Source organism: Coloeus monedula, assembly GCF_965178545.1.
Source record: "Coloeus monedula genome assembly, chromosome: 2".
In the NCBI taxonomy this organism is placed as follows: Eukaryota; Metazoa; Chordata; class Aves; order Passeriformes; family Corvidae; genus Coloeus; species Coloeus monedula.
Window position 1 is genome coordinate 66,845,804 of NC_138782.1, and position 16,871 is coordinate 66,862,674.

The window sequence follows — 16,871 nt, forward strand, 5'->3', positions numbered from 1 at the left end:
ACCAGGTGGCTCTTCCTGCCCTCCTTAACTCTGCTGCCTAACGGGCATAGGGCAATGCCAGACTGTATCAGTGAAGGAGAAGCAACTTTTTGTGACAGTAAGTGATTTTAATTCTGTTAGGAAATAGATCATGTACCAACACTCCTGAGCAAGGGGCACCTGGTATGGATGGTAGACAGCTGGTGTATGGGCTACTGCTGGCAGTTGAATGCCTTGCACAGCTCTAGGTCCATCTGTCTGATGTGGCACTGAGAGGGAAGCCAGAAACCAACGGATAGAAAAGAGTAAACCAAAATAAATACGAAACGGAGACTGGGAGATTGTTAGGAGGGAACTCATATGTAGCTGAAAACTATTTTAGTCACTTAACACAGAATTTAGTGCATTATAGCCAGTGACTTGCATGTGGTTTTGATGATGTACAAAGTACCTGGTGATAAAATGGCCCATCTAAAATAGAAATAGGGAGAGGAAACATTTCTCCAACACAAGGACAGGATAGCAATTTTCCAAAGCTGACAAAACCTTGTTGCACAAGTTGTGTGGGCAAGTCTCTGAAGAGAGGCATTTGGGGCTCAGGAGGGGCTGCTTTTTAACACTGAAGCTCTTCTTCACTTTCAGGGAGTCGGGTGCCAGCAAGGGAGCTCTGAGCGCTGGCATGGGCTGTAGAGCTGAGAACTTCTTCAAAACTGCCTCCTGTGTGGCTTGTCCCACCAACCTTGGTCTGAAAAAAGGCAAAGACACAACAGAAAGTTCCTCTGCTCACATTGAAGCAAGTCCCATTTCCATTCCACCCCATGGCCATGGAGGGCAGGGAACTGTTCAGGCAGAGAACACATAGGGATGGGATTTTCCTAAGAACAGCAGCTATAAAACCAGTCAAATAAAGCAGCTTCTTTACTCCACAATTTCTAAGCTAGGCTGCCATCATAGAATCTGCCAGTGGCATGTCTCATATGCTTAAAGGAACCAGTCCCTAAGTAGATGCCAGGTAGGATCCTAGACCCTAGCAGTAAACCCAATGTGGTTGTTTACCTGAGTAGCTCACACTGGTTTCACTGTTTTTTCCAGTTCTAGGCAGGTTGGATTAGAGATGGATATTAAAATGAACTGGTTAATTTGCAGAGTAAAGTGGCCTACATGCCAGCAATGGCAACACAGCTGCTCGCAAAATACATAAACCATACTGGGATTTTGCACAGCAGAAGGAATGTAGTAACCAAAGGACAAACCCAGCAGCTTGAATCCCTTCAGGCATTTGTAGCTACCTAGATACTGGTATATAAAACTGCCAGCAGCATTTTCATGGGGGAAGGCAAGGAATAGGTACCAAAATACATTACTGAAATGTATCCAATGTGCTTGCACATCTGCTTCCAGAATGCTTCAGGTCACTGAATTTGTAATAAGTATTAAAAATAAAAATCAGTAAGACTAAATCTCTGAAGAATTTTCCTAACCAAGATGGAGCTGCATCTAAAGATTTGGAAATGACCAAGACTAAGTGACGAAGAGACAAAGCTGTCGTGATTAGGCTGTCTTAGTAAGAGAACATTCTTTTGTGGCTCTGCTTGCTGATATGTCCACTCCAAGTTGATTCAAGCCTGAAAATAGGACAAAACTTTTTACTCCATCCTAGAATTGCAGCAGAACTCAAAGACAAGCTGACATTTTTTCAGCCTTTCAGCCACTGAATGCTTAGGAAGATTATTTTAATTAAATGAACTTTGTGTTCTAAGTTTCCAAAGGGTTAATCCTATGTAATCCTGTTTCTTTAGCTAGCACAGCAGCTTACCTAGCTTGAAAGTCCAATAAAACATTTAATTCATCAGAGTTCAGATTTTCAGAAAAGTTGAAAAGAATGAGGCACCCTGGTCCTGTTTGATTTCCAGGGGAAAATGAACTAGTATACTCTCCCAAGAAAGCTGCAACTAAAGTTCAAACTCCAAGAGCAAATAAAATCTAAATGTTATGAAATCTGAACATTGGTTTTGGCTGACTGCAGAACATTGTAGGACCACTGAATATTTGTAGCTAATATGGGGGCTGGGAGGAAGATGATAAGACTACTGCTGTTCTTTTTTCAGAGGCCTCTCTGGGTAGTTCTCCATGTTTTGAGACCACAACAAAATCCTAGAATTGAAGGGTAACTCCATGATTTCTTCCCCCATCCCCTGGTCTTCCTAATCTTGGAAGCCTTGGAACAGAGGCAGGGAAAAGGAGGAGCAATGCTGAGACATTCCCGTTTGTCCACAGTCTACGCTGGATCCATGACTCCGTTCGCACAAGAAAATGAAAGAAAGAGAATACAAAAAGAAAATGTTTCAGAAAATGTCAGTGAGTTTGCCAATAAAGATGGACACCGAAAGTTTCATGAGAGGTGGAGGATTATTTCAGACTCAAAACTTACTCTACTGTCCTGCTTAACTACAGATTTCTTAAAGGATGATCTAAGAGCACTCTGAACACAACAGGCTGAGCTGGCATGACAAATACTCTCCTCTAGAACACCTTTGCTTAATCAACAAAATAAGATCAGGCTCCTCAAGCAGATCACTGAGAGGAAATGGTCTTCAGAGCTGTGCAGTTCGAATTACCTTCTTCTATTTCTGAATGACACATTGAGGTGAGTGGGAACAGACACTCCTTACCACCACTATTTTTGGTATTTCTGAGACCACTTGCTAACTTTGGCAGGCAGCAGGAATAATTTCGTAGCAACAAAGCAAAGAAAGACAATTTCTTTGCATATTGCCTTCATTTTCCATTAGAGCTCTTGCACTACCATGAAATTCTTGATAGAACAAATTCAGTCTCCTGTACAAATGATAGGGACAACTAAGCTGTCACACTTCAACACACACAGCCATGCAAGTCTGTCCCTAACCTTTACCTTAAGGCTTGTGACAGTGGTTTCAACCTTCTCCTCAAACGATTTGAAAGTTGGAGAATTCCTAGGAGAAAAGAAAAAGGTGAAGGGAGGAAAACGAGTCAGTTGCCAACATCATGGGATCATGCCACTGTTTGATCAGTTCTTACCAGGCAGCACTGCCAGGGCAGAATGAAGGCTGGCTGGCAGCACAGGGCTATGAACACTCACTTGTGCTCTGTCAGTCAAATCCAATTATGGTAATTGGATGAGTATTTTTAAGCTACAAATTTTCAAAAGCAGAACCTGCCTAGTAATTGAAACCAAATGATAACTGGCCTGCCTAATCTATGATACATTTGTCATGTTCTCAGAAGAACAACAAGACAATGCTGCCTGTAATGCTGCTTTTCTATGGCTTTATCCATTTGTATTGTTGCTGTCAAAAAATAAACATTTTTTTCAGCTGATAAGCAAGTTCATAACCTACATTATTAAAAAGATGCCAAGTTTAATGTCCTAAGGCTGGGAAGAAGGAGATTAGAACTACATGGGAAATGGGTCCCAAATGCCTTTGAGGAATCCTGACCCCCTATTCTGTGATTTTGTGACTGCTGCTTTTAAAGATAAAGACTTTAGATAGACTGTGTTCCTAAGGTGCCTCTCTGACTAAGCTAAGCTTTTCTCTGTGTTCACCCAGCACAAAGGAGACTTGGACAAGTCTAGCATCCATCATATAGCTGGGAGTTTGTTTTGCCCACATGTTTGGCACAGAGTGGGGATACTCTAAATACACAGAGTGTATTTAGAGGCCAAGGGAGTAAAAAGAAAGCTGGATACTAATTTTATTGAAAACAGTCAGAGCTTTACTTGAACAGACGTCAATATTTGGCTGCAGTCAAGTAAAGCGTGATTATAGCCATTAAAAATATGAAAGCACTCATGTAAAATCCCTCTGTAGGAGTGTGATCCAAAGCCTGTTGGAGTGGAAAGCATCTCTGACGTTAATGGGCTTTGGATGATGTTCTAGAGACAGCAAAACAACTGAATTTCAGCTTCAGTAATACAAACCCGATAACAATCAGCTATCCAAATACATCTCAGAACTGCTTCGTTTCCTCAAAGGCTTGTACAAGAGATTGAACAGTTAATACAATTAAAATGGAAAAAACCCACAGCTAGCCTGTCCTGCAGCTCTCATCTACATGAATAACCTTAATTGATTGAAGTGAGACTACACATCCAACTAAAAACTGCAGGATCAGGATCAAAGTATGCAAATCCTCCCTCATTACTCGGCTGAACATCACCACAGCACATAGAATGTGGGTAGCACATTACCTCATTGCAGGCATGCTTATGGAATGGCGAATAGAGTAGCTGTGGGATGAAAGCAAAACATAAGAAAAAAAAGCTGTAAAATCCAATTTCCAATATGATTATAGTGTATTTTTTAAACTTAGCTTTAAATATACATACACATATTTTCCAGATTGTTGGTGTTCTTCCTCTCCTGATGGCAAGGGATGTCAAACTCCAGCTTACTCTCAGTACTAAAGATCTTACTACCACATTCTCAGGTCAACTGACCTGCAATAGGGCTCAAAAGAATGATGCAAAACAGCTCCTGACAAAATCTATTTAAATGGTACAGCCCCCTGTTATCGACAGAGACAACGTGAGAGGGGCACAGAGAGCCACCTCCCTGTCCCGCAGTGACACAGGATGAGCTCTGTGTTAAGCAGGAGGGATATTTCAGGTTTGTGCACATCAGCAGAGCTGGTTCAGCTGACTCCCAATCTCAAATGGCTCCTGCACAACTGGCTACGTAAACAAGAGGTTTCTTTAACCAGAAAGGCAGCACTCACTTATCCACACCTCTCCAGGACATTTCACCTCCTCCTTCGCTCCTCAACGTTCCCAAAGATAGGGAGCTATTTTCCACAGCTCTCGTCCAGCTCTCCTTGTGACACTTCCCTCCTCAGACTTCCCAGCAGCAGAAGTACTGGAAGGTTGCAAGCAGAGGATGGCGCCTCTGCATTACTCAAAGATCCCCAAATCACGCTGCACACCTTTAGCCCTACCGATGCCACCCACTCTGACTGCCTGACTTACATGAGCCAAATTTTCCCACCTGAGCCACCAACTCTGCTTTCAGAGCATCACCTGTTCCCCGCTCCTGGGAAGCATCAAACTTGATCCAAGTAAGAATCTTCATTTGAAGTTTAAGAACTTTCCATAAGCACGTTTAGATCTGAGTGCTTTAAGTAAAGTGTGTGCTGCAAGAGTGTGTCTTTTTCCAAAAATCCCTGCACTGCTACTTTCAGTGTTGACTGACAGCTGCAGCCTGGTCTGACTGAGAACAGGGAGAGCTTTACTATAAGGGTCACCAACACTTGGCTGCAAGCAAAGCATGATTATAGCATTAAAAAAATAAAGCTCTCATACAAACAGCACGTGTGTTTGTTTTAAACTATACAAAATCAGAGCAGCACTGAGTCTATACACAGATTTTTTTTCCCCCAGATTAAAGATTCAGAAATAGGGTGGGGAAGGGATAGAAGAGCTATTTGGCAAGCAGGTGGAACATGAATTCTAATACAAACTGTTTCTTGTTGTGTATATTTTAAGGTTTCTGCTAAGATCAGATAGACAAGAACTGACAGCAGACAATGCAAATATTTCATGTTCGAGTTTTCACATAATTTTTAAGACTTATGAAAGATTAGCCCAAACATTTCACAAGTGCAGCAAATCTTTAACAATGCTTGTTAAATTAAGCAAGCATCCTTGCCATTTTAGTCTTGTAGCCCACAACAAATAGGCAAACATAGAGTTTGGAAGTATTTCAGCATAGACTGCTCCTCTTCTAATAGCAAAACATTCCAAATATAGAGGTTTAAGTCAGAAGATTAAATTCACACAGCTGAGAGATGGCACATGACAGACAATCCAAATATTAAGTGCACATTTTTTGAGTTCATATTTTAATTTCTCTAAAGAGGTAAGAATGCAAGTTATAGAAACAGTGCAAATATCTTCTGTTAGTACAAGCCTAAAAAAAAGACATGTATGTCTGTGATGGTGATCACTGCAGAGAAGAGATCCTTCATGACAGAGGTAGGTAAATATTACATTTTAGTTTCATGTCAGAGTGAGTTAAGAAGGTCAGCCTGTGCTGTACTTTGAAGTTTACTCAATGAAGTAAGAGTCCTTGTTAACATAACTTAGCTGAATGGAAAAAATGCTCTTGAGCTTTTCCATGCACTGAAGATACAAGGCCAGAGGGACTGGCAGGGCATTCAGGGCTGTTCAGCCTCTCTTCAGGGTGAACTGATGTAAAGCCAGACTGCTTATGGAATCTTTGAGTAGATATAAAATTTTTTTCTAATTCATCATATATTCAACTGCTTTACAGAATCAATAAACTCAAACTCTAAGTATAAAGAACTCTTTTATCATCTTCAGAACTTGGAAATTTCCCCAGGACTCAAGGCTTTTAAAAAATCATGACCAAGATACTTTTGCTCAATTTAAGAGGAGGTAATTAAATACTTCATATAATCTTTACAAAACTCAGCTGAATAGAATTTTTACTCTTTGTTGCTCATGTTCAACCCTCTGACAAAAAATATGGTTGAGAGAATGGGATTACATATCAGTAGGTTTTCCCAAGACCAATGTCTTTTGAATGCATTCATTATTTGAATTTGAGACTAATCTACTCAAGGCAAACACTTAGTCCAATCCTTCTCTTTCTACACTCACCACGCTGTAAAAATGAGGCATAACAGTTCAAGTACCATATGCTTTTATTCTATATAATGATGCTGAAAGGGAAGAGGTTACTGCATTACAGCCCATAAAACAAATCCTGTCAAACACAGAGGCAGTATTCAAGGAGAGTAATGTGTCTTACCCAATTGAATGCGATCTGTGGTGGATGCGCAAGGAAAGAAAAGCAAGAATTAAAAGTATTAGGCAAAAGCAATAAAATTAGACATATATATCTGTAGCATGTCAAACTACCCAAGGAGAAAAATAAAACAATTTGCATTTAAATCTTGATGCTGGAATTCACAGTAGAATGTGGATGAATTCATATCCCTCCAAAGCAAAAATTTTCACACAGTCCTTCTCTATGCAGTTACCTATACTGTACGCATAGAAGCACAGAAGTTCTGTCTACTAAATTTTGTGTTCTCTTCATTAGATCAGATTTAAACAATGCTAACTGGTTTCCTTCCCTCATAGCCTCCCTTGGTATCATTAAAAAAAAGTATAGGTGAACTGGAATTGTACATGTACATAAGAGCAAATGTCCTGTTTTCCCCTCTGAATTCCTTAATCATCTCTCAGTAAAGAAAGGTATGGAAAAAATAAGGAGTTTTTAATTCTTAAAATGACATCTTCTAAAATACCTGTTCCTATTGTTGAAAACAATACTTGAAACACTTTGAAACTGTGTTGGAGCTCACAAGAAACTTAATTAAGGCAGAACTGGGAGAGACACACTAATATACAATATTCAAAGAATGTCATTAATGTTCCAAAGTCAAGAAATGATGAGGCAGACAAGCCTCTCCTTCATCTGTGTTACTGATGTAGTCTTTAATTACAGACCACTTCAAGGGAACACCTGCCTCATGCAGCGAGCCAGATAGATGGTGCACACTTAATGAACATCTCTTCAAATACTTATTTTTCACATCCTTTCTCAATGTGTGGGGTGATGCATTATTTACTGTGCAGTGTTCAAACTTTGCTCCAAAGAAAAGCATTGATTTCTTCAGGTTTATTTACAGGGTTACAGACATCATCATGCATATAGGTGCTTCTCAAACATTCATGGGTTTATCTTCACAACACATTTCTGCTTAGACCCGTTTAAGTGATACTGTTGCCCTCCTTTTACTGCCTGCTGGCTCCCAGTAACAGCCATCCCCTTCTCCATGCCAATACAGATACTTGCACAGACATATGATAAGGAAATCTCTTACTGCAGACCTCTAAAAACCAGCACAAATGAAGGGGTAAATGTCTGTGGAAGTAAGAGGCAACAACTGCCTCATCCATCAGCAAAATAAATGGTTATGAAATTACGTTCTGAAGCAAGGTAGTATTGCTATGTCCTTTACAGGGGTATCAAAAGACAGAAAGGTTTGAGAAGGGTAGTTTCAGGCATGACATCTACAGCATCTGAAGGAATTCAGATCCAACAACAGTTCTGAGTGCCCAGAACATCCCTAGAGCACAGAAACCCTAAAAGGCTGTGCAAAAACTCCATCATCACCACAAAAAACAATGACAAAAAACCAAAACACACAACAATAAAGGCACACCAAAAATCAGCTCCCAAAGTGGTAAAGCAGATTAATCATACCTGAACCATCCCCCAAAAGATTTTGGCTCAACCTGCTTCTAGAAACTTTAAATAAGAGAGATTTCATAGCCTTCAGATATAACCCTTCTTCAGCTGCACCCATAAGCCCCCGGGCTAGACTTGCTAGCCCTTCTCTGCAAAGCTGCCTGGCCAGTGCCCCCCATCTCTGCTTTTGAATTTTTTTTTTTCATTTGTCAGTAAAGCGTATTACACTTTCCTACACTGAATTTTATAATTTAAAATAATGTGGAATCCTAATCTTGGTGCCTAAAGTGATTACATACCCTGCCACTGTAGTCATAAGGGAATTCAAAGTGATACCATCCTGACACCTTCATCTAACCCAGCAATGAAAATGCTGATGAGTAACAGACTCAGGACAGATGCCTGCAAAATCCTGCATTATGGTCAGCTACTGAGACCTATTCTTTGGATATAATTTTCAGTTCCCTATGCTCTCTTCCTGCTAAAATATAACACCTAAGCCGTATTTCTCCAGTTCTGCAGAAAGAGTACAGACAGCCTTATCAAAGTCAAGCTCTATCACATCTACCTCCCATCCATCCTCTATGACAGGTGCTGTCAGTTCAAGATAATTGTTCTTGACAAACCCTTTTATGTTTTTGCCATCATGCCATCTTCTAGAAGCTTAGAAAATAACAGGTTAATGCATTCCTCCAGTATCTGCTTTGTAGTTCCCAGAACTTCTCTTGCCCCTCTGGGGACAGATGAACTTTGCCTTTCTCCACCCCTCTGGTGCCTCCTCTATACCTTCTGTGCTGATCTCTGAGGAGCACATTCAACTGCCACACTCATGCCCCCAGGCTCTCTCTTGCTGCCCTCTTTTGTGTCTTTCCACGTGTGCCTTCCAATCCCTGGCAGGAATGAGGCATTATATTACCTTCATTCATCTTGAGAGCTGGCTCATCCCAAGCACTGAATTTGAAAGGGGTCTGTGTGATCATGTAATTAAAGAAAACGTACCAGACAGCTGAATGAAGGAGCTATACAAAATGTAACTGCTGACATCCTAATTTGCATGCATGCCTTTGTTAGCTTAATCTTTAAATACCTTTACTTCAGTAGCAGCAATGTATGTGGTAGCATGCATATAGAGTGTAGTGTAGGTAGTTTACTTTTTCTTTCTTCCCTCTTTTTTTTTTATTTTTAAGCAACCCAAAACCCAGAAAGTCTCTCACTTGGTATCACAACTTGTTTCTAAAAAGGTCATCAGCAGGGATGAAACATAGATCCATATAGACAGCTGCAGAAGCAGGGATGAAACAGATCCATATAGGCAGCTAAAGAATAGTCCAGCACTATAGCATGAGCATGAAAAGATCCAAACTTTAGCAGAAAGCAAAGGAGAAAGGGATAAAGATCCTCAACTTTATCCCTTCTGTGCTCTTCTTAGCAAGAGCCAGGTTAAAATGTTAGTGCAATCTCTTATACTGAGAGATCTGAGCCTCTGATCACTGCCCTGTGAGTGACCTGGGACTATCCCCTTGCCCTTCACCTTCCATACCAGAGAAATATTAAAGGAGACAATATGAGCTGGAGATGTAGGAGCAAAAAAAAAATCTTGCTGGCATATAATTAATCACAAGACCTATTAATGAAGAATCTATTATCTTAGCTATACTGCTAGTGTCTGGTTTGTATTCTAAAGCAAAAGTATCTGTACACTGGTTTTATATGCATTTCTGGTATTTCTAGAAACACGATATTAAATAGGATGCATTATGACTGTAAAGAGACCTTACAGGCACTATTAATTAATACAAAATGCAGAAAATGTAAAATGCTATTGATTATTCATGCACAAAATGAATTAGAGAGTTGTGACACTGGGAGGATGGGGTGGGGATGAAAGAGAAGCATAGCAGCTGCACGAAAAGCACTTGGTCCCCAAAGGGTGGCACCTCTGTTCTTTCAAACATGCAGAATTTTGTCATTTTTCTTTCTTATAGATTTTATCTTCTTGAATGCTAACACAGCAAAATAGCACATTCGGGGGAGTCTATCTGGCCTATTGTTGTTATATGATATTTTAGTAATATTTTTAGAGATCAAACAAGATGAAAATTAAGACCCAGCAACTTCAGAACAGAAAAACGTGTTGCACATAGTGCTCTGTACAGTGGACATAACAGGCAAAGTAGAAAACAGAATTTTGTTTCATGAAGAAGGCAGCCTTCAGTATTTAGTCAGTCTGACTACAAACCCTTTCAAAATCACCATCACCACAGGCAGGCAGTAAGGCTGCTGAACATACTGGGAATTATGATGACATCTGGATTTTAGAAATCAGCTTCAAGTTTCTGCTCTGAATGAAAGCAGAACAGGGATTTGCATCTGGATGTTATTGGTGACTATAAACCTTAATGCCTAACCAAGAGAATTAAGCTAGAGTCTAATGTTTGTTTAAAAGGGCATTATGGGAGGGGGTGGTGATAATCCATACACTAGATCACTGAAATAAAATTATTTGGATTAGCAAAAAAGCCAAGCCAACAATGACACAGAAAATTCTTGCCTCTTTACAGTTTACTTCCCCAAACGCAACTGGGATTGGAAAGGGAGGGGGAAGATTTTTAAAACCTGGTTATTTAAGTGATAAGGTTTGTAATGTGACCCTACACAGAACTGCACCTGCCCAAGCTGAGCCAAGAACTTAGGCCAGCTTTATTGCTCAGGGAAGCATATTGACCATCACTGCAGATTTAGGATGTGCAGCAGATGCAGAAGGCCCGAGTCACGCCATGCTCTCTATAACTATGGGAGCCTGGCTAGACTGCTTGCTGCTTCATCATTAAGCATCAAGAAAACTCTCCTAACTGAGAACTTAAATGAAAACAGCAAGTATCCACAAAAAAGGCAGCACTGGTAGTTCATATTTCCTGAAAAATTCCCAATCAGATTCAAGGTAATAATATCAATCAAAGAAAGCTACTAGAAACCAGATTTTTGATTAATCAAAATGGACTCAGCCTCTGCTCTGAGCCCTTGGCTAAAGGGCTAATGGGATAAATATCTCCCATCTGCCATGTCAGAAGCATGACTGCCATGGCATGAGGGCTGATACTGACAGGTAAGACAAAGGCATTTGGTGAGAGATTAATTAAGAGAAATATTAAAGGATAAACATGCTCTATTGCTTCAGCGCGCGTTTCAGCTGGGCGCGGCTCCATGAGCTGCACTCTAGACCAGTGAAGACAATTCTGCCTTTGCAGTTAATCTCACACCATGTGCAAAGCACAAGTAATAGGACCTGAGAAATCCTGAACTGCTATGTCATCCTTCCCTCCCATCCTTCCTCCCTATCCAGAGCCAGCGCTCAAGGTATTCACACAGAAACTCTTTGTCGCTGCTGTAGGATCTAAAAGGTGGAAACAGCAACAGGACCTGTTTGCTGAGCTGTGGGCTCATCTTTTTCACAAGAGGAAGTGTTAGGAAAGAACATAAAATGAAATGGAATATGTGGTGCCACATGCATCACACACATCTTATACATTTCTCAAAAATACAGAATACAACTATAAATGCAGGGAAGGCAGAAAGAATTAACAAAGGTAGCAAAAAGACTTGTGAAAGTGACTCATCCAGCTGGAGCCTGTAAAGAGGGAACGGAAGTGAAATACAATAAAACCACAAGAAATAATGAGTGAAATGAAGGTCAGAAGAACTCACTCACTGTTTCTCATAATGGAAGAGCCAGAAGGCACCAAAGGAAAGACCAGGGAGATTCCAAATAGGGAATGAATGAATGAACAACAGACTTTACCACATAAATTCCTATTCATCTGGGGAGACATGAGGTGTTATGAATTTCAAAATCTCATACAAGTTAAAATCAATTCTGAAAAAGATAAATTCATGAAGAAAAACCTTCAAGAAACATCTAAATGAAGGCTCAGATTTCTGTTTTTGAAAGTTCTCAGCTCTCAGATTTCTGAATGCTAAAAAAAAAAAATATACTAGGAAAATATAATTGCACGCCTGCTTATTCTTCTATCCTTTGATAGGCATATACTACTCAAGAATGTTTAACTGTATAAAGTCAAAAATTCTTAGTTATGTTTATAGCCTGGTTGCAAGTCACTCACTAAATTTCCATTTTGAACTGCAGTGTGGAAAAAGACACTGTAAAGCAGATGACACAGTAATGAAGATTTTCCTTCTTTAGTTTCACCTAGAAAAACATTAGTACTTCTATAGCGGATTTATTAAGCTGTATGTAAAAAGTAGGTATTAAGGGGGGATTCGAAAGATTTAAGATCCAGAATAAAAATAAAAAGTGGAAGAAAAGTTTTAGCTGCCATGAATTAAGCTTCAGCCATTTGCAGCACACACAGCTCTTAGGATATGGTTACCTCATACATTACAAAAAACCAAAAAAGGGAATATATACCAATGGGATAATATGCAGTATTAATAAATGAGACTGTAACTCCACAGGTCAAACAGTATATTGTAGAGTTACTCATGTCCATTTATTTCATCACAAAAAATCAACTCCTTCAAACACTCAAGAAGTTCTGTAATCCTACTACTTAATGAAAACTGGAATGCTGGTTTACAGTATACAATTTCTGTTCTCATACTGAGGAACTGTAAGACCAACACTTTAAAAGATACATCAACATATAAAGCCTGACACTGAAGTTTCCTTTAAGTGACAGCTCTACTGACCCCAACTCCTGTTACTTCCATCATATCTATTTTTATACAACTGCAGAACAAAACTTTGCAGTACATCTTGAAAAAAGGGATTAAAAATAGCCTGAAATATTTTCTGTTTTGTGACAAGCAGGTCCTAGATAGGCTTCTTTTCTTCAGATGGTATTTTTCTCCAGCATCCACATATGAATAAAATTGGGTTAATAAAGATCTAACAGCAATTTTTTGTTCCATTTTACTTGTATGTTTCTTTGAGTTTGCAAAGTTATTCCAAAAGGATTTCTGACTGTACTTTTTTTAAAAAAAAGCAGAACTCATATAATTTATATCTTTGGTCATCATTATGCCTTCTTTTCAGTTAAAACATGAATGTCAGTAAATACTCTCACTACAAACTACTTGAACCTTTAAAACACTAATATAGAAGGAAAAGAAGAGCTGACAAATGATTTATACATTTTATCCTCTAAACAAGACCAGAGAAGCAGCAGATGCCAATACCTCATATCTCCAAACTTCTTGCTGATAGCTGTTCCGACATTGCTGATAGCTGCTGTTGCTTTTTGCCCCGCATGGCTCAGGGTCTCGTGTGTTTTCTTGTAACTGGAAACAAAAAATAGAACAGAAATAGTGTTAAGTATTAAAAAAGAGAGACTAGAATCCCTGCAATTAATTTCCCTCAAAGTCCCAATCACTGAAATGTTAAGAAACATAGCTCAAAACAAAAGGTGAGGATGCCCATTTCTGCACAGCTTCCTAAGTGCAGGGCTCTCCAGAGAGCAATCCTTCACTAAGCCATCCTCTCTTTCCTCCTTGCAGATAACATCCCCCAGATGGGTCCATTCACACTGGTTAAAAGAAGAATGCAGTAATTTGTTGAATACCTGTTTGATACAACTTCTGTTTACAGAAAATCATATTTACATCAAGTATGTATTCTTCCAGCAGACACTGACCTTGTGGCAAAATCTGCTGTCTGAAGCACGAAAAGAATCACAACAAATACACCTCTGCTCTTTCAAGCATATATATATATTAGGTAAATTTAACAGATACAAAATGATTCTGTGATATTGACAATAGAAAAAAATTATCAAATCTGTCTCTATATGCCACAATTTTCCTTTTCTTCCTCACTTTTTAAAATTTCTTTAAAGAAAGAAGGCTTGGGGAAGGACAGAGAAAGAAAGATGAGGAAACCTAGATAGTGAATGCATATTCTCAGTAGGACTGAATTATTTTAAAAGATTTCACTAATTTCACTTATAGCATGCAGATTCAAACAGAATAATCTTAATTTACTGATCCAGAATACACATTCTGACCCATACAGACCCTTCAGTAAACTTGCACTCTCAGAGTAATCAATAAGCTTTTCTGCACAGATGATTTTCTGCTGACTAAACTAATTCTGAGCATGTCAGAGGCTTCCTTCTGAGTAACTTATCTGATACTCCCAGTGACGCAGACAAGCTCAGAATTAGAAGTACTGACCTAGTAACAAAAGGAGAGCACACTATAATCAGTCTTGTATCCTGTGGTGTGCGTTGGCAGACAAGAACTGAAGAAATGATCATGAAAAATTCAGAAATAAAATTCCAGTGATTCTCATTCTCCTTAGAACAAGAACTGTAGGATTGCAAGCATGTACCAAAATACACTGGTGACTGATAAAAAAGAATCCCACTGCCTAAGTCCTTACAACAGAGTATTTTCTCCTTATTAGTATGTATATGAAAGCAATAACTTTGTGGAGGAAGGAGGGGAAATAAGATTAACATTTGCAGTATGGCACATCACATTTTATGTCACATCCTTTTAGCCCCAGCAGTACCTATTGCTGAAAGTCCTCTGTTCCAGATTGTGTTTTACAAACCACTGGTTTGATGGCAGATGCCACATAATGCTCTGTTCTTTCAGACAATATATTTTGATTTTATGTTCCTAAACCCCAGCATCCTACTGACAAAACAAGTTCTTAAACTACCAGTGAATGGGCTCCTTCTATGAAGGTGCTTGTCTCTGTTTTCGCTGACTAACAAGGCAATCCACAGGGAGTAACTGAAGACTAGGGTACCAAATCTCTAGGAGTCTCCAGTTAGATAAGCTGAACCAAGCACATGCACAATGTTGAATGACAACAAGGACTAAAACATTGCAATGCTGGCAGAAGGAACACAAATTATACTTAGAAAGGATGAAGGTCATGCCTGTTTTATTTATTGTAGTACAACACAGAGAAGATGGAGAAGATTGGTTTTTACCAGCTCTCCTTTCTCCTTAGCCAGTCTGTCCTTGGACATAGAAAAATGCAATACCCATTTCACTGAGGCCTCGTCCTCTAGCTTTACTAGTTTAATAGCTCTGTCATTCACTTGCTGAGAGTAGATGTACTCTCATAAACTAGAATGGGATGAGACCCTATAATAAGGATGCTACAGCCAAACAATGAGCACGTAGTTTTTTGGTAAGAGTTGCCTATGAAAAAGAAGAAAACCAAATATTCTGTTGCCTGTGGCATACAAGTCTTAAAGTGTCTGCTAACAGAGAAGCTTCCTAAACCATTCATCACAAGTGGAATTTTGCTGATGACAAAATGAAGGCCAAGACTTGACTTCCAAGTCTAAAAGGTCCTTTGTAGCACAACCTATTTATGTACAGGTTGAATGTACATAGCAAAATACTTTTCAGATTGAACTGATTTTTTGAAATGACACCTTGGAGTTAATTTTATTCACAGGCATATTTAACTTTATGACAAAATGTCACCATGTCTTATCATGTTCTTCACACTGTGTAAAATGATTAAGAGAACAGTCCTAAATGTCCCATACAGCAGACAGACCTAAATTTCACTGAGAAACATTAGAGTCCCCTACATATTTCTGAACATTACATTGGTTAGAACACATCTTCTAGAAAGTGGCTGAAATGACACTGATTTTGACATTCCAACAATATTATGTTTTCTCTGTAAATCACATAAACCCAACATCCTCCAGTATGTCCACTAGCAAGAAAGACATGGTGACTGCATTTGTGTTCCTAATACTTTTGGCATTACATAAGAGTGTAAATCCAGCTAAAACTGTTACACAACCAGTCTTTTTTCAGCACCAACTTCAGCAAAAATGACCTATGACATGACCCCTCCTCCCTTCAGCAATGCTGAAGACAAGCTTTAAGGAATAACAAAATAACAAAGGTGAAAATTGAGCACAACACACAATACCTGTCAGCAGAGACAAGAAACATTAATTTCATCAATATTACTACGATGTTATTAATCAATAACACCTGAGCTCACTGATAGCTTAAAAATCAACCCCCTGCCCATTCCCACCTCTCCACAATTATATGTATCACTATGCCTTCTTCATAAATAATCTGTCCACAGAGCACATTGCCTCACTGTAGTTAGATATGCTCTGTGTTGATATTTTGATATATGATGCACAGTATTTTGGCTCAGATATTTTTATCCTTGTAGTTATGTCATATTTTCAGCATCCATTTGATATCTTGCCAAGCACTCTGGTAATAATGATCTCTTCAACACATTCTCTCTGTCACCTGGGAATCTGCTCAGCTGTATTTCACATTAATCATCTGACCAAGCAGTTTGCATCATCTCATGTACCTCAGATCAGTTTGTACTTTTGTTTTTATTCACTGAACAGCCTAGCTCATTTTCGGAAACCTTTACCAGCAGAAATAAAGTTGGATATTCCAGGTAAGAACTACAGACACATTAACTGGAAGAAGTGCTCTATGTATGGTTTAAGTCCTCCTTACACCACCAAGTGCTCTGCATGCTAAGTCATCTACAACACCTGTGCACTCTCATCCTTTGAGCAGCCACTGCTAGCAATCCTTAGGTGAGTGCTGACCACCAGCTCATTGAGACAGGTGACAGCACCTCAGCAGTCAGTCAGCCAG

At 39.3% G+C, this 16,871-nt stretch overlaps 1 protein-coding gene across 1 annotated transcript in view; it reads right to left on the reverse strand.

The window, feature by feature from the left end:
* Window positions 1–592: 592 nt before the first annotated feature.
* The window catches only part of TPD52L1 (TPD52 like 1), a gene marked incomplete at both ends in the record, with an annotated part of 41,819 nt that continues 25,540 nt past the window's right edge, over window positions 593–16,871 (reverse strand). The window contains 5 exon segments of the mRNA XM_082302583.1: window positions 593–724; window positions 2,894–2,954; window positions 4,211–4,249; window positions 6,789–6,803; window positions 13,434–13,535. Coding sequence (XP_082158709.1) covers window positions 593–724; window positions 2,894–2,954; window positions 4,211–4,249; window positions 6,789–6,803; window positions 13,434–13,535 — 349 coding nt within the window.